The following is a 24,652-nucleotide window of genomic DNA, read 5'->3' as shown; positions in this document are numbered from 1 at the left end:
ATATGCGCAAAATCGTTTAAACATTAAATTCAGAAAAAAAATCTAAATCGAATTTTGAAGAAAATCGCTTCGGCACACTGCATTAATATCCACAAGCAACATGTATAGAAAATTTGAACTCAATAGCTTAATCAGATAGGAAGTTGAAAATCGAGGACAAAATTTTACCCATAGTGAAACATCATAACTGAATTAAATAAAACAAGCTAACAGTATTTAATAACAGAGTTAAATTAAAAGTCAATATTTCGTACTGCATATAAATTGTAAGGAAACAATAATTTCACCATTCGGGTGAAAATGAGCAATGACGACAGTAAATCAAGGCAAAACACATGAAAGCTATCTGCCTAACGGCAAGAATGCTTCAAGAAAGACTTTCTGAGGGTTTGGATCTTAACCATACTTAAACAGTTTTAAGATTACTAATGAAAATTATTTGTATACTTTAAAAGTACTCAAATGTATTAAAATCAAAAACAAAATTTGATACTCGCAAATTTCCGTGTACCCCATTGAAGTTGATGGAGATCCGCCAAAAGTGTGTCAACAATTCTGGTGGAAGTTTGAAGAAACAGACTGCTCTTTACTTATTTAGATAACAACAGATTTCTTTATATTTCATTAGATAATCCACAAGCACAAGTTACGAATATGGCATATAATACTTATATAACTATAAGCTCAAGCTAAGATTGTCTGACCAAGAAATTTAATAAAACTAATGCAAATTATTCCAACGGTCAAAATTCTCTAATGAAATATTAAAAAAAAAAAAAAAAAAACTGTCGCCTTTTTTATGAGTCTGACACAAATTAAATCTAAGTGGTATAACACAGTTCCATGGTGTCTTTAACTGTGGCACTTGGATAAACCAGTCCTTGAACTTTTGAAATACTCCACTGCCTTCTATTCTGTTGAAGGTAGATCCCAAATGTTAATCCAATTTTCAAAACAACAAGAAATAGCAGTTAATTTATAACTTTCTTATAAAACCTAACCTGGATTACTGAAGATCTGAATTACAAAAATGAAAGCTAAGTTTTTATGAGTGTGTCATAACGTTCTGCTTATCCATTATTGGCAATAAAATTGCACTTCAGCAACATTGTCAAAAACAGTCAATGGCAAAATACTTAAGTACATTCAGTTTCATATGTTACAGTTAGTAAAGTTGTCAGTTAATTGGTTAAGGAAAAGCACACAATGGCTATCAGCCCAAAAGCAGAGATGGCTTTTTTGGGAAAATTTGGCTCGTATTTATGCTGCATGTACAGAAAACCATTATATATTACATCTCGTAGGATCATTTGGTTATATTTCTTTAATTTTTCACTTTAATTTTTTAATTCTTTAAATTTCTGTGATTTCTTATAGAAAACTCTTCTTTGAGGTGTTAAGACTGTAATATGAATTTTATCTGTATTTTTTGTTTAACTCATATCAACTTTTGTGCATTGTATGAAATACTTTGCAAAAGAACTCTGAAATTTTTATTTAAAATTTTACATTCACACCACTTTGACATAAAATTGCGAGGCTGCCATATATTACATTGAGTAAAACATAAAATTGTATAATGCTCACAATAACAAAAAGTACATGGCAAAGGTACAGCATTATAAGAACACAAAGTAGTGGTAAAAAAATGAGTTATGCAAACTACCTTTCAAGAGCACATGTACAACTGCTTAACTTCTACAGAAAATGGACAGATTATTCTTTTCCTTTATGTTAAAATTCTGAGATCTTTCAGCAATGATTTATTGGCTATACAGTCCTATAATCACAGTATCATTATTACATTAAAAAATCACAACTATTATTATAGTATTTCATCACTTTTTAATTTATCACATTTAAGATACCTGCTCAGCATTTGAAATTTGGTTTGTATGCAGTACTGAACTTTTAACTAGCTACATTTTAGTACGAAGAAAGAAAGGCATTTTCTTAAGGTAAAAGTATTAAAATGACAGATTCAATTTCAAATGAATTTGTTTTTTATATCTACAGATACATAAAAAAGTGAAACAAAAGGAAAACTAAATTTTAATAACAAATGTTGATGTGGCTTTACATAACTGTATGAAAAATGACAAGATGAAACTAAATATTTCATTACTTTTTAGTTTTTACAAAGATAATTTTTTCCTTCATTCAATGTGCACCAAACTCCAAACATCTGCACTAAGTGAAACTACAGATATTTTAATAATCTGGAAAATTTGGTTGTAGGCCAAATTGTCACTGCATTGTTATTAATGACCAGACACACTGAAAGGAACATATAATCTATAGCATTAATACAAACAATGAAACTATAAAAAGATGATCATTTAGTAGACTAGTTACAGCTATCAAAATGGATACATGATGACTGCTCAGTACGGCAGAAGAATGATTAACAATGCCCATTAATTCAGCTATTCCATCTGTGAGATTTCTGGCAAGTTTTAGATATTATGTGCAAGAGCAAAGGGTATTTTGATGAAATGGAAATGATAGGAAATTGTAAAACCCCTGCTGTAAGCAAGAAAGCCAAAACAAAATCACAGACTAGGACCAAACATTCAATGAGTGGTGAAATTAAATTGGCAAATGTCATTAGAAACTCTCAACAAAACTTTTAACAAACATTTAAAAATAATGCCCAAATGCTTGTTAAAAGTTTTTTCCAAGAGCCTGTACTTGGATTTCAAGAGCAAGCTGCAGCACATAAGCCGATGATTACTAAACTGAGCACAGCAGGCATTGATGTAAATTGTCTGTCCCTTCATAGGAGGTAATGGTGGCTGCCTATTAGGTGCCTCCATAATAAAATGACACTGCTTTCATCCTTAGTAGTGGCCAAAGCCTAAAATGGCTAGTACTCGCAGGAAAAAAAAAAAAAAACTGAACACTCACTGCTGATTATAGTAGTACATAGCATGTTGGTTGTCAATTCTAGAATGATGGAGCAACATCCAGAGTCAAAAATCATGTTACAAATTGTGAACTCTGATGGACATGTTTTGTATCTGATAAATACCTGATGGATGTTAGTTAGCATTTTGTATCTCAAACCTTGATAACAAAAAAACTACATGGCAATACCAACTATTTTATAGCAACAATTTTAAATTGGCCCTTATAATTTTCAACATGACAGTTAATCTATTCATGAAGTGAAAGCCATAACTGAATGAATTTGAAACCAGAATTCATTTGATAGCTTGGGTTAAAATCCTATTGCAATCTAATCTAATATCTCTGTTATGAGTCAGTGCATCAAATGAGAGAACCAAATCACATAATTGCAAGAAAGGCCTAAAATTAAATATAATTAATAACAAATAAATAAAAAGGCAAGACAAAACATATTTGAAATATTTTATCAATTTTTAGTGTTTACAATCAAGATATTTTTCTTCCTTCATTCAATGTGCACCAAATTCCAAATATCTGCACTACCTAAGACAAAAGCAACCAATACATGAACTATTTGTTGTGCTGCAGGAGGAACAGACAAAAATAGCTTCAGACTTCTACCAAAATTTAATAGTGAAGAAAGAACACCAGATCATATCTATTTAAGCTCTATGGGCATCTAGTCATTAATAGCAAAATAGTGCATGTATTAGAACCTAATTTAAATGAGAGAAACTTATTTTTTTATTATTTTGTTTACCTCAACAAAATTTAAAAAGAGTTGTTTATTTGCCCAAGCTCATGACTAATTTCTGCTTCAGCTAAAATACAGACACTATTTAAATATATTTAAAACACATTTGTTACATTATAATTTACATTTGAAATGTTAATTTATTACTTAAATATTCTGTCTGATGACCTCTCCTTCAAACTCTCAATCTATATTTTGATTTAAACAGCATTCTTAATTGTTAAGAAATGGTGTTTTGCTTTTTCATTTCACGATTTCAAGAGTTTCTCCACCATTTTAAGTCCACATTTAGCAATAAATGTCTCTAGCAGTCAAACTTCACAATTATTATAAGACCTATTAGTGAACATTGAAGAAAAAGGAACAAAAGACAAACTTAGCACCTAACCTTTACTTTTATTTTTTTTTAAACAAATATAGCGACTTGAATATAGACTAAAATGCACAAATATATGGCTATTTCAAGAAATTTAATGATAGACTTTGACAACTCTGTGGATATATTTGATTTAATACTTGTTTTAATATTTCTTAATTTCATTTTCTTCTAGATGAAATATTAACAACAATCATTAAATCCTATTCCAAAACATTCTTTGAATCTAAAACTAAATCTATGTTTTCTTCAGTTTAAAATTTTTAAAAAAAATTAATTTATTACTTTAATAACAGTCATTTAAATAAATCTGATGAATCATGAACAATTGCAATATACATCCATCTGGCCTCCAGTAAATGATTCTAATAATGATTTCTCTAGCATGTACTACAACAAGTCACAAGCCTAGGCAAATGGGAATAAAGATTATGCTTTTTCAGCTTGTAGATTTCTTCTTCACTGCCTACTGAAATATTCATTAAAGGCTAAACATAATCTTATATATGCTGTATTAACAGCAATTACCTTTCTTTTCTGCAAAACAAAATGCATAACTTATTTCTACAATAAAAAGGGTAACCGGTTTTCTAGGTTTAAAGTGCATTTTAACTTAACATACACTACTGTATTATACAGCATAAACAGCATTGTATCATCTTTCTATGCTACTTGAATTAATGAAAAAAATGCATAAATTTATTATAACATCAAATTACTAGTTCATTATGAAGGTAAGAAACTATTTTTATCTAAAAAGTTAAGCATTCTGACAATAAACCAGCAATAATTTGAGAATATAGCATATTTTTAATGTGTACAATAAAATAGAAAAATCCTGATAAAATGAATATTAAAAAATTATAACTAAATTCCTAATGGAGGGGGGATAAAATTTGATAATTTTTTTACTCTGGAAATAAAATTAATTCAGTAGTTAGCAAAGCAAAACTACGTCATTCATAAGAAAGTTTCAATTTTAGTAACATAAATATTAGTATTGTTCAAAGGAATCTTTTAAAACTTTATTAACTGTAATTTACTCATATATTTTTGTTAAACATCTTTAAATTTATGCAACACAATACTTTATTATTAAATTATTGTTTTCTTAGCAAAGAATCACATTTCATACACTGAAAAAGGATTAATTATAAGATGCACAAACAATACTTTGATAAATATTACACTTGAGGTTATATTAGTCAATATAATTGAAGAGATAATTATGTGAAGCATAGACAAGAAAATGAAAGAAAAATATAGCATAAAACACCAAATTTAAGTTTTTCTTCTATCCTTTCAGAGAACAAATACTGTTATCTGAAAACATTTTTACTTGCATGTATTTAGAATTAATTTGAGATAAAGCTCACTTTGGATATACATATATAAATATATATTTCTAAATAAAGGAAAAATATAGAAAAATTTCTGCTTAAAAGGAAAATCTCCAAAATGTGCAATATTGCACTATATAATGACACAAAAAACTCACATTTATTATCTTTCAGAGAATAATGGGTAAGGAAAAAAAAAATGTCATGCATGATAATTTTAAAATTCTACATTTTCATAGTCCTCATCCTCTCTTACTTTTATATACAAGACCATTTCTTTAACAGGGAAAACATTTTCAGTACTTTCTGATTATCCCCCCCCTCCCGGTTTCTACAAATGGCAAAACTGCCATATTTTTGGGTAATATACAAAAACAGCCAACTCATGCATACACACCTCAGCCAACACACACATTTCAGTGCAAGTGGATTTACATGCTTTATATTTAATCGTCATTTCATTCAATAATATTTACTGGTTATAAAAATTTAAATATCGACTACATAGATTTTTCTTTTTCTCCTAAAATGTCTAATTTCTAGGAAAATGCTTCAATTCAATATTAGTTATCAACAAAACAATACCTTTATGAGTTGCAAAGAAAGCCAAATGAAGATTTTTTGCAAATTTACAAAGAAGCCAATGAGTTGACTTTTCATGGGAGTGCAGATAATCAGAAAATACCATATTTTCTTATTATAATGCAATTTATAAATTGTTTACATATATAGCAAATCTATTAATGAGAAAAATGAATGTAGGAAATTAGGCAGATTCATACACTAGCAATTTTATATTCAACATTTTTTACAAGTTATAAAAATAAATGCAAATGATTTATTTTTATAAACTACCTTCATAATTTCTCTTGAATATTGGAACTCTGTTTTAATATATGTGTTATTTACAGCTAAAAATTATCTTCAAATTGTAAGGATTTTAAGTTTTACTAACGTTTATTTTATTTTAAAACTTTGCTATCCTATCTTATTTTCCATTTCGGGAAAGAATAAGCGCAATTAGATTTGTTTATGCAAATGAGGTTGTAAACTGTATAAGTATTTGAGTATATGGCTTTTAGACAACAGAGAGAGACTTCTCGCTGCCTTACCACGTGTGTGTGCTTTTCAGTCAGTTCCTGTCTACCTGTAAGGCCAGAACTTAGTCCTCACTGATATTTGAAGATGCATTGCAGTTTTTGCATTCTGCTCACTACATGCATAGTGTTAAAAAGACCAATCTTCATGTTACTACTCTCTGTAAAGCATTTAAGTTTAGTTCTTATTTAGTTTAGTTTGCTTCTTATTTTCTAAGTTTTAGTCCATAAATACTGGTCTCTGTATCCCGAAGTGAAGGAACGACTGTACGCTGTAAGAAATAAGGGGTAAATTTAACCCTTCTCTGTCGTATCTTCTACACACACACGAACACAGTCTTGAGTAAACTCCCTGTTTTTACTCAGAACTCTAGTTATGTTTCCAAAGGCAATTAATTAGAAGCAACAGCAGTCCTGACAAAATGAAATATTTAGAAAATAAAATTTTCTTCCTTTCTGAAATAAAGACATATTTTCAGTTTGAAAAATTACTTAGAATCTTTGCAAGTACATTCAACTGAGAATTTACAGTGAGAAAGGAATTTGAGTATAGAATTAAATCCAAAATTTCCAAGTGAATTATTATTTATCAACCCAATATTTGTAAGCCAGACAAATTCTCCTTGTTCAATTTTATCTCTAGCATGACTAAAAAACTTTCCAATTAAGCAAGATATTTTCAATAGCAAGATAACGATTTCAATCGCTTAACAAAAGAGAGAGAGAGAGAGAGATTTTAAGCAGGTTATTTTATATAATATAGCACCGAGTTCACACTTAATGTTTAAAAATATTCTACCATTACCAGTTTACTTGTTAAGAGGAACTGACTCCACATACATAAGGAGTTATTCAAATAATAAAAACTTATATGTAGGATTTGAGCTAATATGCAGTGAATTATGAGTACATTTTCTGGAGGAAGTGCAGAATATACAGAAAAGATCAAAACACTCATCCACACATACATAGATTTCAAAAACATTTAGCATTTAATACTTAACCTTCAGTTTTTTTTAACACTTCCTTTTACCTCCTGCATTATCATTATTGTTTCCAAATAGAAGTTTAAAATACCACAGCAAAAGACACCCAGTATTAAGGAATAAAATTTATTTCTAAAATGAGAAATTTAATATTTATAAATTTATTTTCCAAAATTTCCAAATGTTCTAAAAACTTATGCCTAGTTTTAATTAAATCTTTGTTTACATATAAAAAGAAGTACCAAATTGGGGGGGGGGAGAACTTCCATACTTCAATTACAAAGTGAGTGAGTTCTTATTTATCAAGATAATGCATTTCAGAGCTTATCAGCAATTTTAATTTACAGAATTTAACTGCATTAGTTATATGTAACTCATATTTAAAAAGTAAGTACCTTTTCTAATATATTAATATGCACAAAAAAGTGTATGTAGGATTTATAGTGAATTAAATTAGAAAAATACATTAAAAAATATTCATAAAATTTTAATTTATTTAACATAGTGATGATTTTTTTTGGGGGGGACAGCATAGCAAGCTGCCATCCTGTAAGGTAAGAGTTCAAATTTGAGCAAAGACACTGATGTTTGTAGTTCTTTATATCCTTTCTTGTTTGTATAATAGTGTTTTTCCACCTGTGGAGATGACCAACATTCTCAGTGAACATCATGACCAACATTCTCAGTGAAGCAATTGCTAAACAATCAATGGATATGGTCATTGGTTCCCCCAGAAATGCTACTTACATCAAGCATCATAAATTTCCTTAAATACCGATATAATTGTTCATTTATTTTTCAACAACAAAAAAAAAAACTAATTCCCACTTAGGGCTAAAATATTCTGCTTATCACTTAGGAGGTGACATTATAAATTTTAGATTACTAAAGTGTGTAAAGGGGAAATGCATCCTTTTTAAGTATGTTAAATGCAATATGCTGGGCAAAATAATAATTACATAACCATTTATAGGATAAAGAATCTTCAGTCAGAGTATTAAAGGGATATTAAAAGATTTAACATCAGACTGTGTTTATCTTTTTGGTATGCCATTCTTAATGTTAGGCTACCCTCATTTTGATGCATTTCAGACTTTTGGAGCAAAATTACAAAAACCATTATTTTTATAGTTTTCTAATTTATTCTGATAATTAACCCATGAAATGAGATTAAACTCCTTCAGCCCTTTAATTTCAGAGTTCTGTAAGATGTAAACCTATCTCTACGGATATCCATCAAAATGATGGGTAAACTAGTTTCATAGTTAATCGTAATAAACTGATTTCTTCATGAAATTATTTTCCTGGTGACAAATGTAAAATTAGTTAAAACAGAGATACTAAATAATTAAATGGAAATATCTTTTGATCATAATTCAATGAAAATATCTTTCGATAATTCAAACCCAATATCAATGCACCAGGTTCACCACAGCAAAGGATACATATATTCCATCTGTCAATTGTATGCACCTAAAGCATAAAGAGTTAGGGCCAAAATTAATGAACGATCTGCAGTCGCTCAATTAAAGTCAGTGTGTTATAACGTTTTAGAAAATGTTAGTATGAGTACAGATGATCGAGAAAAAATATTAAATTATTATTAGCAATATCATTACAGAATTAGAAGAAAGTACTAATTTTAACTTTATTCTGACTAAATTTCCTTTCTTAGTCATCTTGAGTAATTAAAGAAAAGATGCCAGAGAGAATAGTTAGTATCAGCGAAGATTGCTGTGGTAAGTCTGTTAAAACCAAAAACTACCATTAAAACTTTTTTTACACCAATAAAAACAACTACAAATTCATCAAATTGATGAATGTCAATAGCTCTAGTATTAAAATTTTAAACTTTTTAAACTGAATTAATAGTTCTTTTAAGAAAATATGTGATTTCCTATACCCTTCAATTTGACGGGTGTCTGTAAATAAAGGCATACAAAAATGACCGTAAACCTAGTGTTCAAACTTCCTAGAAATAACTTAAGAATAAATAATAATAATAATAACCTTTGACTGCTTATATTTATTCCCTCTTTAAAAAAGGGGGCTATCACATGCTTGTCTCCTTTCAAATGCATTGGCTTTTTTTTAATAAAACTAATATTATACTGAAGTTGATTTCTGCCTAATTTTAAACTTGAAACTGATGTCTTCTCTTAAGATATATTTCTTGAATTAATAAGTTCAATTACTGCAAAATACTCAAAGCAAATTGTTCAGATTTTATACAAATTATGATTGTATTTACTTGTTTTAATTTTGGCGGCCATTTTCTTCATGTTCGATTGAAAACTTCCAAGATATTAGATAAAATAAGTTGCTAAGAGGATGTTATGTGTAAAGTTTAGGATATAAATTTTCCAATTTTCACAGTGTAAATAATTATGCATAAAATTATTGATATCTGCAAGCAATATACAAATACTTTCCATAAGATTATGGCTATTATCTGACCAAAAATCAATTTTAGAACACAAATAAAACCCCAAAAAGACACCTCTTTGATATGCATATTAAATGTTTCATAATAAAATATAATTGTGAGCTATTTTAAGCCTGTACAAACTATAAATAATAAAATATATAGCTCTTGTTAAACTGTTTTAATGTTAAATTAATACTATATTCTTCAGCAATAATTAAATAAATAACTAAGTAAGAATATATTAACAAAAACATATAAATCCCATTTTAATCATAAATTTTACTTTAAATAAAATTATAACAGCTCTTAAAATAGTTTTGGGGGGTTAAATTTTGTTCTCTGACGCTTCTTACATTGGCTACTTCTCATATAACTACAAAGGTATTTAAGTTTCACTCTAAATCAAACCCTAACTAATAAAAAAGAGATAAAGGAAGAAAGAAAAAGGAAAAGTTATGCTGAATTTTTTTAACTTCTCCATAAATAAACAAATTTTTCAAAAAAAAAAAAAAAAAAAAACTATGAAAATAACATAGATATGATTTACTCTCAAACTAAAATTTAATTTTTTTTTTTTAAATTAAACTTTGAATTCGTAATTCACCCCAAGTCACTATTTAAAAAGAAAAAAGCATGAAAGCCAAATGAATAATCAGGAATTTTAAGTAGTTTGGTCCTACGTATTACTTAACTTATGTAAAATATTAGCCTATTTATCATTTGTATATGTAGTGCCTCAAAGAGGCTAACCAATATTTCAGTTAAAGTTTTGCAAAGCTTCAGACACAGCTAAAAAAATTCATGTTCCTATGGCCTTCACTGCTATTCAGAGCTGACATAAGAAAGACGAAAAGTAGAAAAAAAAAATATTAATTTTCCTTTGCTCGCTGGTTTAAATGTTAATAAAAATTATTATCTAGAAACAATAACGTAAATGAGAAAATATTTCCTCTTAACTGCCAGCTGAAAAGGGTGGAAATGGTACTTCTACGTTTTGTTCTTTAAGATGCCAGCTCCTGATTTTAATCTCTTAACTGTTTTTCAAAAGATCACCTTATTTACTGCAATGAATACATTAGTAACAAATAATTCCTGGCTTACTCGTTAGACGATGACACAGTAAACATCAAGTATCTCCAGATAGCAATTTTATTCTTATTAAAGATACTGATTAAAATTACTTCAATTATTTTCTTTATTCCAGAAAAAGTCACTTTGTCAGAAATAAATGTTTCATCAATAACCAACCCACTTAAGTAGTGGATTATCCTTTCAATACTGATTTAAATGCTATTTATATATCATGGCTTAATTAAAAACATTTAAAAGTGTACTACATTTATTCACAACATTTTAACAGGAAATCTTTTTGACAAAAAGGAAAAAAAAAATTACAGCAACATACATACAATATTTACACAAACTTTTTGCCATTTCAAAATAACTTCAATTGAAAACAAAAGATACACAAATATGAAATCATTCTCATGGAAACAAAGTTTTGGAACCCAATTAAGAAGAAGGAGTTTTATGACGGCGACGAACAGCACGTTTTTTCCTTCGAAGCTTCAGCCTGTAAGAGTCGGAACTTTTGGTGCATATTCTGGGAATACTTTTCTCTCTTACATCAGCTGATCTAAAAGTTAAATGTAAGTAAATAAAAGCAAAATCAAATTTTAAAACAATATTATAGTTGCCAACTTTGAAATCTCACAAAACCAGGAATTTTGGGCAGATTTTTGGGCTGCATGGTGAGGCCATTTAAAAACAAAGTCCAAAACGACTTGAATTCACTTCATGGTTAATTACTAAACTGTTTGTAATATTATTTTGATGTAAAGTATATTAATATTTAATTAGATATTCTATATTTTATGTTTTGGAGCTAATTTCATTTTGCAAGTTTCACACACTTTAGTACTGAGAAAATTCTGAACACGGAAGAAAAGCTCTTGCTTATCAAATTGCTTTTAAATATGATTAAATAAAATTAATGATTAATTTATATACTATTGTATAGATAAAGTTAGGAATATTAATTTTTATTAATACAGTAATATACACATTAATTATTAATTGTAGTAATATTAATTTTATCAATACAATAACTATTACATATATTGATGTAAAACAAAATTAAACACAAATATTAATACTGATTAAACACTGATGAATTTTCCTAAAATGTTCTACAAATGTCTTCAATAGATTAAGAAAGCCCATATCAAATAGAATTTAATAAGAAAAATTACACTCAGAATCACTAAGTTTTGGAGAATGCATCTGCACAACTTAAATTCTATTAATTCAATAAATTCCATCTATTGTCAGGAAACATTTCCCTTAGAAAAGGCCAAAAATTAAAAACTGGGAGATTTTTGTTCTAATGGGAATTTTATGATAAACTAGCAGAGTTGGCAGCTATGCAATATGAATGCTGCAAGAAAATAATATAACTATGCACTATAGTTCAACAATAATTGACATTTTAGTTCATGCTTATGTTAATATAATACAGTAGTACTTCATATAATGAATATAATCTATCTAAAGATATCACTTTTTCTGTAATACTATCATTAACTGTAAAGTTATTTTGGATAATGATTTTATAATTTTAAACTGTTACAGTGTCAAGTTCATAACCTCAAAACAGCATGAAAAATTTTCAAACAATAACGAACCGCCATCAATGTCGGAAACACATGAAATTTACTTATTTATTAGTTAAATTACACTAGAGATTTTCAGTATAATTTAGTGCAATACAGTCAACCCTTGCTGAGTGTGGAGTTATGAAACATGACTTTGCATATAACCATAATTTTAATTATTTCCACTTAATTTATCTAATACAATAATTTCGTTCATATGTGCCTCAGTGTTTATTTATCAACAGAGAATGCTTGTTGGTATCAGCTCTGGCCAGAAGTTGTCAACAATCTTAAAAGGATTCCCATCAGTTGAAAATGAAGCCAAAGAAATTACTGTAAAGGCCCTTTTTTTCGCGAGGCTTTAATTTTTGCGAGCCCGTCGTAATCGCAAAAATTCAAGCCTCGCAAAATACTTTTTTTTTGTCCACCTCAAATAATAATAAAAAATCAGAAATTTTTCACTTACCCAAAATTTAATGATTTATTGCACAGTAACAAGCTTTTTCTTGACAACTTTCTTTCTTATAACTATTTTTTGAAAATTATACTACTATATTTCTCGAATATAAAACAATAAAATTAACAGAAGGCAGCTCATTCACTTAGAATACTATTTATACCAGCTTCTTTGAAGCTTCAAAATTATCTCATGTTTGGCTTCAATACCATTAAATATGCGCACAAGCCAAGAAGCGTAAATAGGTTTTAGTTGTGATATTTGCAAGTCCACAGATTCTTTTTCCTCTAGAAATTGAAGCTCATCAGAATAGCACTCAATAAACTCATTCTTGAGCAAACACTTGAACTCGCCATTTACAGTTAAGTCCAAAGGTAAGAAGCGAGCATAAAAACTGGAATAATAATAATATTCCTCTTCTCTAGCTCAGTCGGAAAAAGAGGATCTTGGTGTGCCTTAAAAACATCGAACAATTCAACTTTCTCAACTTGAATTTTTCAACTTTCTCAACTTTACTTAGGTACTTTTGAAATTTTTCAATTTTCGGTTCTGTTCATATAAAATTCGCAAAATTTTCAGCTTGCGAAATCACCGATACATTCCTTTTCATGAAAATTATGGCCTGCAAAAATAAGGGTCTTTACAGTATTCATATTGCAAAAGCAACTGGTGGTGAAGGATTTTCAAATATGAAAGAAGAAGTCTAAGAATCAATCAAGAAATGACAAATAACTGGATAATCCTACAACACCAGCTGATATTGAAGATAAACACACTTTTAAATTACAAGAAATTAAATTATTTTAAAAGGCATACAAACCATCTGATTTCACAATGAAGACTGACCCAAATAAAGAAAAGGATAATTTATCATAGGCATTGAAAAACTGTACTCTTTACCGCAAAATTTTAAAGGTCCGAGTCAGTTATTGTCCCAAACAAAAATCAGTTTTTTAAAAAATAATTGTATCTAGTACTTATTAAGGAATAATAAAAACCATTTCAATTAATATTTATTTAATTTTTTCTCTTTTAATTACAACAGTATTTAGGTTTGTTTAAATCATGCATGCTCTTTAAATCTGAATTATACCTAATACATTTTTTCTACACGAAGTTAACTTTGCAACACATGATTTTGATGTATGCAAACTGTATTAATAATGCAATCTCTGTGTTCTGGTTTGCTGCATATTCTTAGATCTCCGTTTGAGAAAGACCAACCTGCCCTCTTGCACATTTCCCTTTAACCTTCTGGGGATCCCATTTTCCAGAAAGTGTCAAGTTAGTCCTCTCCTTATTCTTCAAAATAATCTTAAGGTAGTGCACATCATTGTTACTGAAATGATCTTCCATTCCATTACCTAGAATGTCACTACTCAATGGCAATGTAAATCTTTCAAATTTCAACCAAAAGTCACCCTTAGTCACCCTTTCAGATTGATGACTGCAGCAGTCACAGACCTCTCGTGTTTTCCTCCACCTCACCAGAAAATATTTCCCCTTGGTTTTCATTGCATTTCTGTTAAAGCAATGCTTGCAATTTTATAGTAGTTATACAATACAAATAAATATATTAACATTGCTTGTTCCTCTGCTGATTTCCTTACTTAAACACAGATACATTTCCTGCAATTGCTTCTGGCCTGGCCTACACAGAAACTAAAACAAAATATGTATTTAAAAAGTTAATAATGCGCAAAGATATTTTCTAGCAATCTGCACATTTTTCTATTCTGTGTGTGCACATATTATGTGAAGCACTACAGTATAGCAATTTATACAGATACCCTGATTTATTTAATTTTTTAAAACTGTTGTTTTGAATTTTTTAAGGTTCTTGAGAGTGATATGCAATAGTGTTAAATGTAGTTCCCTACCAAAGCTTGCTTAAGTTGAAAGCATAAGATTCAATGGGTGCTTTTCTTGAGTTTAACAAAACTGATGAAAATATCATGGCCGACTATGGCATGCTAGTAAAACCATATGATGAATAACAGACAAATTTACTTGACTGGAACAACATGAGCTTGCTTAATAGTTCATTTGGTGAGGCAGATACTTGGCGGCATAGTAAATTATCTGGGATACTGTACTAGATTTCTGTTACAACATAGTCTTCCATAGCTATACCACAATACAGGTTTCCATGCCTTGAAATTGCCATACCATGGAATCATTCATGGCTGCTAGCCACGTCAATAAGACATATCCAGAAGATACACAGTCTCACTTCATTCATTGTGAATTTTACCACAGGATTATATACTTTAACTTTTTCTGCTCAACACAACCACAAAGCTTCCTTTGTAATTCAGGATTTAGAAATTACACAACATTTAATTTAAAAAATTTTAATTACTATAGTTTTGCATAGCATACTACCTATTAAATTATACATATTTTTTGCTCCATTTCATTTCAACTTATTGCCTCAAATTTTATTAGAGGTGTATTTCTCATTCAATTAACTAGTTCTCACTTCACAGCAAGGCAAAAATATATAAAAACTCACAATAGCTTCATTAAAATTTGTAAAACACAGAAAAACATAAAACACCAATGCAGTTAAAAAAAAAAATTTACAATTAAAATTAGTTTCTATACAAAAACAAGCATATCAGCCAGCAGGCAGGAAGATACATTTTTTTTGGTGCACAAATTTGAAAGTTTACTTTTGGTCCCATTCAGAAAAAAGACACTGTAGTTGGTGCACAAACTCACTTATTTCACTATTCTACGAAGAGTTTCAAATGTAAACAATTGGTGCCCTTGCTAGGCTTACTATCACTTAAACTTTTAAATTGTTGATAATTCTACATGCATGCAGATTAACTAAAGGCATAAAATCCTTAACCAGAACATAACATAGTTCAATCACTTTCAAAGCAAAAAAATTAACAATTTACCAACGTATAAGAACAAAAAAAAAAAAAAAAAAGAGAGAGAGAGAGAGAGAGATCTCACTGAGCTGGGTAACAGTGGGTGTGTATATATACAGCCACTCTGTTGTATATATGTATGCACACAATAAAGGACTTTGCAATATTGATGGAGCAGAATGTAGAAATTTGAATCTGTAATGAAGAGCAAGAATTTCGATTACTTGGAATGCTAATCAATAATGAATAGGAAACTGGCAGCCGAGGCAGATTAAATCTTCATTTTATTTTCACTAAACATGTTCCAGCCACAGACAATTTGGCACATTATTTGTGCCTATTTCAAAATGTTTACATTTTTTATCGCTTTGCAGTAAGAAGAAAGCAGCAGACAGCGGTCCATCTAGGCCAGTGATCGTGAACCTATGGCACGCATGCCACAGTCGGACACAGAGCCTCATCAGCCGGCATGCAACTAAAATATTACTTCTTTTAATCAATAATCACAATAAAATGATACTATGTATTTTAAATAAGTGTTCTTGAACTTTTACTTACCGTAATTTCCGGAAGAAAGGTTACATCAGCGTAAACGTCGCACTCAAAAAAAAAAAAAAAAAAAAAAAATGGCGGGGAAAAAATTTAAATTACACAGAAACGCCAGCCACATCAGCGTAAACGCCGCAATAGATTAAATTGCGCGTGACATTGTCGTGGGTCACAGAGATGCAAAATCTCAACCTAAGTACTGATATATGACATATCAGTTAAGAAAAATGCATGAAATGAAACTAAAAAATAAATTAAAGGTAAGAAATGTGGAAAATATATTTACGTTCACATATATACTTATATTTACCCACTAAAGAAGTCTATATTTGTAATACTCAGACTATATTATAAAAAATGTTGCAACAACGAAATATTAAATTTGGATGACAAAAGGAAATTTTAAATTTTACTTACAAAAGGAATTACAGTAAACTGTACATCATATGAAGCCATCAAAATCTGATTCTTCGCTATCTGAATTGAAAAGATTTAGTAAATCCTGATCTAAATCCAAGTCTTCCAGATCGTCACATTCATACTCTTGGTTTAATCTCTTTATCTAAGAATATAATTTCAGCTTATTTGAACCCTGCTATTATTGACGATATGTTTTTACCAATTTCCACGTACTTCCTACCCACTTTGCAACTTCTTCATAAGATGCTCTACATATTTTACTGCCAGTCCATTGGTAATTGTTGCCCGACTGTTGCTCTAGTACACACAAACAATATTTTTTTCTTTTCATAAATCTGCTACACCAGCAAGGCCCTCCTTTGAAATCATTTATGTTCATTCATTTTGCTATAAATTTTGCTTGTAAGTGAATTTTTACAGTCGAAATTGCCATTCCCTTTCCTCGTTGCTCCTTTATCAAGTTTGCAAGGTCGTCCTCTAGATTCGGCCACCTTACACTACCATGTCTTTTGGCTCGTTTCTGTTGCGGCATATTTTTAAGAAGTCCTTTTTCAGTTCTCCAACGTCAAATACATCTCTCGTCCACTTCAAACTCTCGAGCTGCTGCTCTATTTCCAATTTGTTCAGCACGTGAAATTACATTAAAAGCAGTACAGCTTCTGCGCCGTTTAGGTGACATTTTCAAAAATTTTTCCGCTCCCTTCTTACTTAAAAACTATCCAACAAATACTTGTACCCAAACTGATGGGATCTGTATCTGGCAGAATGCCAAGAAAAATCGATTCATGCTGAAAGGGAAATACGTCAGAGTTCGTTATTGCGAGGCATGTGGAGTCGTATCCGCCTTTGAAAAAAATTGCAGAAAAGGCAGGGGTGGGGAGAGGATGGGTCCTGGAAGATTCATCGAATGGCAGAGGAGAGAGACTGTTCAAACTGATGAGAATGTTGATTTGAAAGGGGGAAGAATGTTATTGTTCTGAGATCATGTTTAGGATGAATAAGGCATGTAGGTACCCCCCCCCCATTCAAGGGAAAGAATGTAAACAAAATAACATCCGCAAAAAGCAACTAAGTGGTCTTTTGGTGGGAACAGCACCAGTCTATATACAATGACAAGGCCATCCAAACTATGTACAATGGCCATCATAGGAAATATTTTATTTTTAGTGCACCTAAACATTGCATGGGTAGAAATGGCACATCCACTGAAAATTTAAGTTTTAAACATGTAAACACTGCGGCGTTTCTTCCAGAAATCACAGTACTTATTGCATAATGCCACTGGCATAAGGCATAAGCCTAGATATAACATTTTCATATATCGCCATAGAAATGATATACAGTCAAAAGTCATTAATTCGGACACCCATAATCCGGAATGATCTATAATCTGGACCTCAAAGCTACAAACTTATAAGCGCATGCGTCCTTTACGGCTGCGCATATGCGTGTGCGCATGCGCATAATACGTTTACGCATGTGCATAATACGTTTACGCATGTGCGTTTAATGTATAACGGATGGTATAAGCTAAAATTATCTAATTATCTATTTCAGTTAATGTTGCAGATTGTGTTGTTCCTTAATCTTCGAACTAGATCCGGCTTATTATTTTTTGCAGACTGTTGGAGCAATTTTATAAAAGTAAGCTTGAACTTTCGATTATATCAAATAGAATTTCCGATGCTGGAGCTCCCAAAGAATCTACGAAGCGAAAGTATATTTCGATGCCCATAAAACAAAAAGTGGAATTGCTACAAAAAATGGATAAAGGCATATCCTTTGTTTCTCTAACCATTCCGAAATCTGTTTATCAATTTCACGCTGCTCTGCGGCGGAAGGGGGGAAACGCAGTGGCGCGCAACGAATTGGAAGTTGATCTGTCAGCAGTATCCTTATCTTCAGGGCAGATGTTTTTATTTTATTTGGCTTATAATTCCTTACTAAATGTAATACTTCATCTCGATGTACTCCGTCTTTGATATCATTTAAATCAAATTCCTTATCATCATAATTCGCTTCCGATAGTGCAGAAAATGACACAGAGGTTATTGAAAACAAAAACATTTCGATTGACAAATTAGTCGGTATTCTCGACACAGCAATTATAGGACTTGAACAGCGGAACTTTTAACTGAACAAGAAATAATGTCTGTTTATAGAATTAAAGAGAAAGTATTATCACATAAAACGAAGCAACATAAACAACTTACATTGAAAGAAATATTTAATAAAGTAAACAAATAAATATTAAGCTGCTTTTTTTTTTTTTTTTTTTTTTTTTTTTTTTAAATTTTGACACCCGTTAGATCATAATTGTTCTTTACTTCATAAATTACGGTTTCATATTTTTAATTTTAAAATTTCTGCATGCCATCTTACCAGATTTAAACTGATGATCTATAATCCAGAATTGCCGAAGTCCCGACGAGTTCGGATTAACGACTTTTGACTGTACATTTTTATTGGGCCAATTTATGACGTTTCAATTGTTTGGGCCAATCATATTACTTGTTACATGGGAAAGAATATGCCAAAGTTAAAACAGTTAATGTTTGCTAAACGAATTCAAATTTATTGCAGACTGCCGGCTGTAACAGACCTATTTAAGTGTAATTGAACTATTTTATTCACGCCATGAACTCATGAACTGTAACCGAACTATTTTATTTAAACGCCATCTCGTGGCGATATGAAAAAACGTCAGTCGACCTCCAGCCGCCATGATGATAGCTTACTATGTTATGTTATTCTCAATGTTTGATGTTCCATTTGGTATATGTTTCATTTTTTATGTATATTTCTTTTGTTTGTAACCGTTCCTGTGTGCTCTGTTAATAAATCCTTTTAAAGCTAGCCGGCATTAGTGTCTATTGAGGAACGGCTGCCCCAGCCGTTCCTCAATAGACACTAATGCCGGCTAGCTTTAAAAGGATTTATTAACAGAGCACACAGGAACGGTTACAAACAAAAGAAATATATATAAAAATGAAACATAAACGAAATGGAACATCAAACATTGAGAATAACATAACATAGTAAGCTATCATCATGGCGGCTGGAGGTCGACTGACGTTTTTTCATATCGCCACGAGATGGCGTTTAAATAAAATAGTTCGGTTACAGTTCATGAGTTCATGGCGTGAATAAAATAGTTCAATTACACTTAAATAGGTCTGTTACACGGCAAGTTTTAATACTTTCATTGTTAAATTTATTCCAGTTTTCTGATCTAAGCATTTTTAGGTAACTTATGAATAATTCTAATTTAATATCTTAAACGGAATGGCACGCAGCCCCAAAAAGGTTCACCACCACTGATCTAGGCCAAAGAGTAGGAAGCGAGTGTGTTATGTTCAGGATGAAATCTTAATTCAGAGAGAGTTAGTTTGGGCTCTCAATGCATTTTGATTGGATAATTAATATTGCTGTAAAATTATTATTGGCAGTTTTAGTTCCATTTACATCTTATGAATTATATAATAATCATATGACATGTATAAGTCTTGAATGATGCACAGCAAAGAGAGATTGCTATTTTTAGAAGAGATAAGGGAAATTAATTAACACTGCTAATTTATATTATAATTTATTTTTTAAATATTCTTTATTTTTCTTACATATGTGTGTGCATATATGTCATAAGTTCTTGTTCAAGGAAAGGACAGAGCACTGTCGATGCGTAATACCCAGATAAGATAGATCATCGATCCATATTGAAGAGGAAGAATTCTGATTGCGTAGTATGCTAATAATGTTGACTTGGTAATATCTAAAAAACGTGGCCATCGAGGCGGTTTTTAATTCCATTTTTATTTTCCGTTTGTGGCCACAGTTCACTTGGCACTCTAGTTGTGCCTATTCAAGAACATTTACCTTTTTAATACTGTTGCAATAGGTATAGAGCAGAATGAAACAGCGTCTAAGCAGCACAGAGGTAACAGCTGAACTGTATAGTTGTGCAAGATGGAAGGATACGAAGAGAAAGGTTTTGTTTTAAAGTTCTAGTTCCCAATTATTATGTCACCAGCGCTGTGCAGGCCATGCAAAATTGCATGACCTAGAAATGAAGTTATTCAGAGATGTTATTACGATTTTTAGACAGAGAGGAAGAATTAAAGTTTTACCGTTAGTTTAAATTATAATTTTGATCCACATATTGTTTATCTTACATATATATATTTGGTGCAACCATTTGCAACCAAGAAGGGAGGCGCACAGCTACAAGTTATAGCAGTTTAATATACAAAATTTCAACATTCTGAGGGTACTGGTTTTTGAGTTATGTGGGATTCAGTGGACGTCATGAAAAAATCTCTTCTGAATTCATTTTAAATCCATTTTAGAATTGTTTTGGAAAAAAACAGACCTTTATTCAGTCCATTCATACTAATGTTATGCAAAAATATCAGTCAAATAAATTCACTGAGTACTTTCACTGAAATGTGATACCCAAAATTTCTCACGGTTACAATACTTCCCTTACTTCGTACCAGGAAATAAAAATAAATAAAATGGGAATTTTTTTTTACCTTTCACTAGAGCTTGAAGATGATTCCTCTTCATTACAAACTCTGTTACTATTTGGAACAGCTGCAAATTCAGCCGACTCATTCGAGGAAGGCTCCGAACCATGCATTCGAAGATGGAATTTCAACAAAGATTCGGCACGAAAACGCTTCCCACATTGTTGGCAATTAAAAAATTGCTCTTCTACATCACTTTCAGCAGGATCATCCTGTAAACATAATTCAAAAAACAGAATTTAAAACCTTTTTTTAATTACATAAAAAAAATCTATGATTACACTAGAGAAATCTTATTTTAAATAGCCCAATCTTTTATCAAAGAAATCACACTTCATTTACTAATCATTTTCAGGGTTTGTACACATTTCTACACATGGAAATTAAGTACTTTTAAGGAACATTAATGAAAAAAATTAAGGACCTATCAGCAAATGGGAGCTGAATAAATTCAATCAACATATGTCTGAACTTAACTTTTGTAATAACACTCTATGAATAAAATAGATCCATAAGTAAGATGCATTCTTATTAAACATAATTTAATAAACCTAACTATAAAACAAATTTGAGAATAAAATCCACTCTATAAAATTTATCAAGTAACATTAACTATTTTACACGTATAATAGTTGGACATATTTGAAAGAAGATTAGTGACATTTCATCATCCCTTGATTTCCATCCCTTGGGTCGATAAAATGAGTACCAAGTTTGCTTGGGGACTAAACACTGGGGGTCCTGTGACCCAAGCTGACCACTTGTTCAGGGCATATGCTTATGCACCCCGGGAATCAAGAAAGCAGATTTCGCGACACTGCTGGCTTTGGCCCACTATGACTGTTGTGCCATTGAGTTTAGTTTTTAGGGACATTTTATTTATGTTAACTTATTGATTTTTTCTTTTATGTCTCATTTTGCCACACAGTCTAGAAGTTTATTAAATAGTATGTCAATTTTATGTCAAATGACATAAATTAAAATGAGAAATAAAATCATAATCAGCATGATTTATAACAGATGACTGGCTGTTGCCAGTGCTGCTGCTTGGCTAGAGAGAGATCTGTTGATCAGAACAAACCTGAAAGTCTAATGTAGGCATGGTTGGCAAGTTTTGATAGTTGTGCTTTGTCTGTCTGATGCAGTTAGTGTTGTAGCTTCATATGGAGTTTCTGGGATTGCAACCCAGTTAATATATTTTAAGGTTCCAATAAGCCACTAATGCACCAGAAGTGATAAGTAGTTTTGTATTATTTTAAGTCTCAACTAGATGCAAAGAATAAGTTTTACATTAATTTGTGAATAAGTTTTAATTTTTACGTTTTCATGCTGCCTCTTGTGACAACAGTAAGGATTAATAAAAGGCAATAACTTGCTTTAATATACAGAGATAACTTTTAAAGATGAGCAGTTAGTTACAAATAATTAAATTAGGTAGTTAAATACCCTTAGTCATTATAGATTTTACATGACCACTATTAAATTTTATTTATTTTTTAAAACATTTGTTAAAAAAGAATAATTAAAATCACAATTTAATAACATTTCACAGTTTAAAATACATGTAATTTATGACACTGATTCTTAAATGGTATTAGGATAATTCCACATTAAAAGTTACAAAACATTTATGTTTTGTAGCAACAACATACAACAAAATATTTTTATGTCTTTTTAATTTCAAGCCTTCCCAGACATTTTGGCTTAATTTGTATCAATTTTCTTCTCTTTAAACTGTTTCAAAACACAAAGCAATGTTCCTACTAGTTTCTGCATGCTTTTATCTTCTTACTTGCCAAACTTAACAGTGTACCTAACGTGGTTTTACTTGATCTGGTAAAAGTGAAATTGTATAAAACGTCTGATAGACATGAAGCAAATTATCACTATGTCTGAAAGTAACTATAAAGTCATATAAAGGATGGTGTTGAATATACAGACACATTTTTATGTTGACAAAATCAACTACAGCTTGTGCTGATGCATTTAAATAAGAACAGTCAAACTAAGAATGTGGACTAGCAATTAAAGACCATGCAATTTAATTTTAATCCAAGTTGGCTCAGTAACTCTATCATCGTAACAAATTTAAATGTTAGCAGCAATAATGCAAAGATGAATAATTACAAAATTATCAGAGCTGGCAGGAGCTAATGCAACATCTAAGAAGAAGGCAAAAACACTCTGTTTTATAATCCAAAAACCTCATTTTAAGGGGGCAAACACTTTTGTCTTATAATCCAAAAACCTTGTTTTTAAAAACTATCTGATTTACATTATGGTGAGACGATCCTCTTTATGCATTCAGTTTCTTTCTTCAATACATTTCCTCTTCACTTTAGAATTTTTGGAATTAATTAAAGATTTGTGTTATTCTAAAAACCCAAATGCATTTAGAATGTAAAGAAAAAGCTGAACATTCAGAATAAATATGAAATGATATATGGTAAGGGCTGGTTTCAAAGACGATGAGGGAGAATTTTAAAATTTAGTGACACACCAAGCAACAAAATCTAGAAATGGCAAAACATTTAGAATTTAGAACAGGTACTGGGAGCAGAATTTAGGAATCACTAAGCAGTATAATTTAGGAAGGCACTAGATAGCAGAATTTAGGATTCACAAAGATTGCATCAGGTGGGAAAATGCCTAGTGCCAGCCCTGTGTATGATCCATTGAGACATATCAGGTGAATCTTAAATTCTCGGTTTTCAATTTATTTATTAATTGAAAAATTCTTTTTTAAAAATGCCTGTTCATGCAAAAAGATTAGAAACATTTTTGATATTTTCCATACTTGTGTCTAGTGAAAAGTTCAGAAAAATAAAGGGAAGATAAACATGAAAAAGACTTCTAGTATCAGAAGCACAACATTCAAACATTATGTTTTCATTGTTTCTCCAAAAATTCTCCAAAATGTAAGGAATTCATCACAAACTTTTTGTGTTAATACAATCCATTCTGTGTTAATACAATGAAGACATTTTTTGTCACATTTTTCTGGACCCTTCTAGAATTCTGGGTCTGTAAATCTTGCCTTCAAATTCTTTTAAACTTTAAAAGTTGCAATATTTAAAAGAAAAATTAAGAATTAAAGAAAATTAAATTCTAAAGAAAAATTAGCCTTGCCATTTCTGTAAAAGAAAAAAGGACAGAAATATTTTGGAAAAAAAAAAAAAAAAAAATCTGTGGAAAAAGTGTAAAATCTATTAGAGAAAACTGATGCATATTCTTACAATTCTGAGACAATTACATAGGGAAAATTCTTACCAT

The 24,652-nt window shown here is 30.4% G+C and overlaps 1 protein-coding gene across 2 annotated transcripts in view; it reads right to left on the bottom strand.

Moving 5' to 3' along the window:
• Nucleotides 1-1,479: 1,479 nt before the first annotated feature.
• The window catches only part of LOC118200100 (uncharacterized), a 68,583-nt gene continuing 45,410 nt past the window's right edge, over nucleotides 1,480-24,652 (bottom strand). For both annotated transcript variants that reach the window (XM_085824074.1, XM_085824075.1), the window contains exons 5-6: nucleotides 21,386-21,591; nucleotides 1,480-11,527 (exon numbers count right to left, since the gene is read on the bottom strand). In XM_085824074.1, coding sequence (XP_085680200.1) covers nucleotides 11,404-11,527; nucleotides 21,386-21,591 — 330 coding nt within the window. In that variant the 3' untranslated portion in view covers nucleotides 1,480-11,403. The remainder of the gene's footprint in view (nucleotides 11,528-21,385; nucleotides 21,592-24,652) is intronic.

This window comes from Stegodyphus dumicola, chromosome 9 (assembly GCF_044657685.1).
Source record: "Stegodyphus dumicola isolate Sdum_Otavi_A_Nest chromosome 9, ASM4465768v1".
NCBI lineage: Eukaryota > Metazoa > Arthropoda > Arachnida > Araneae > Eresidae > Stegodyphus > Stegodyphus dumicola.
This window is presented reverse-complemented; position numbering and strand designations above follow the sequence as displayed.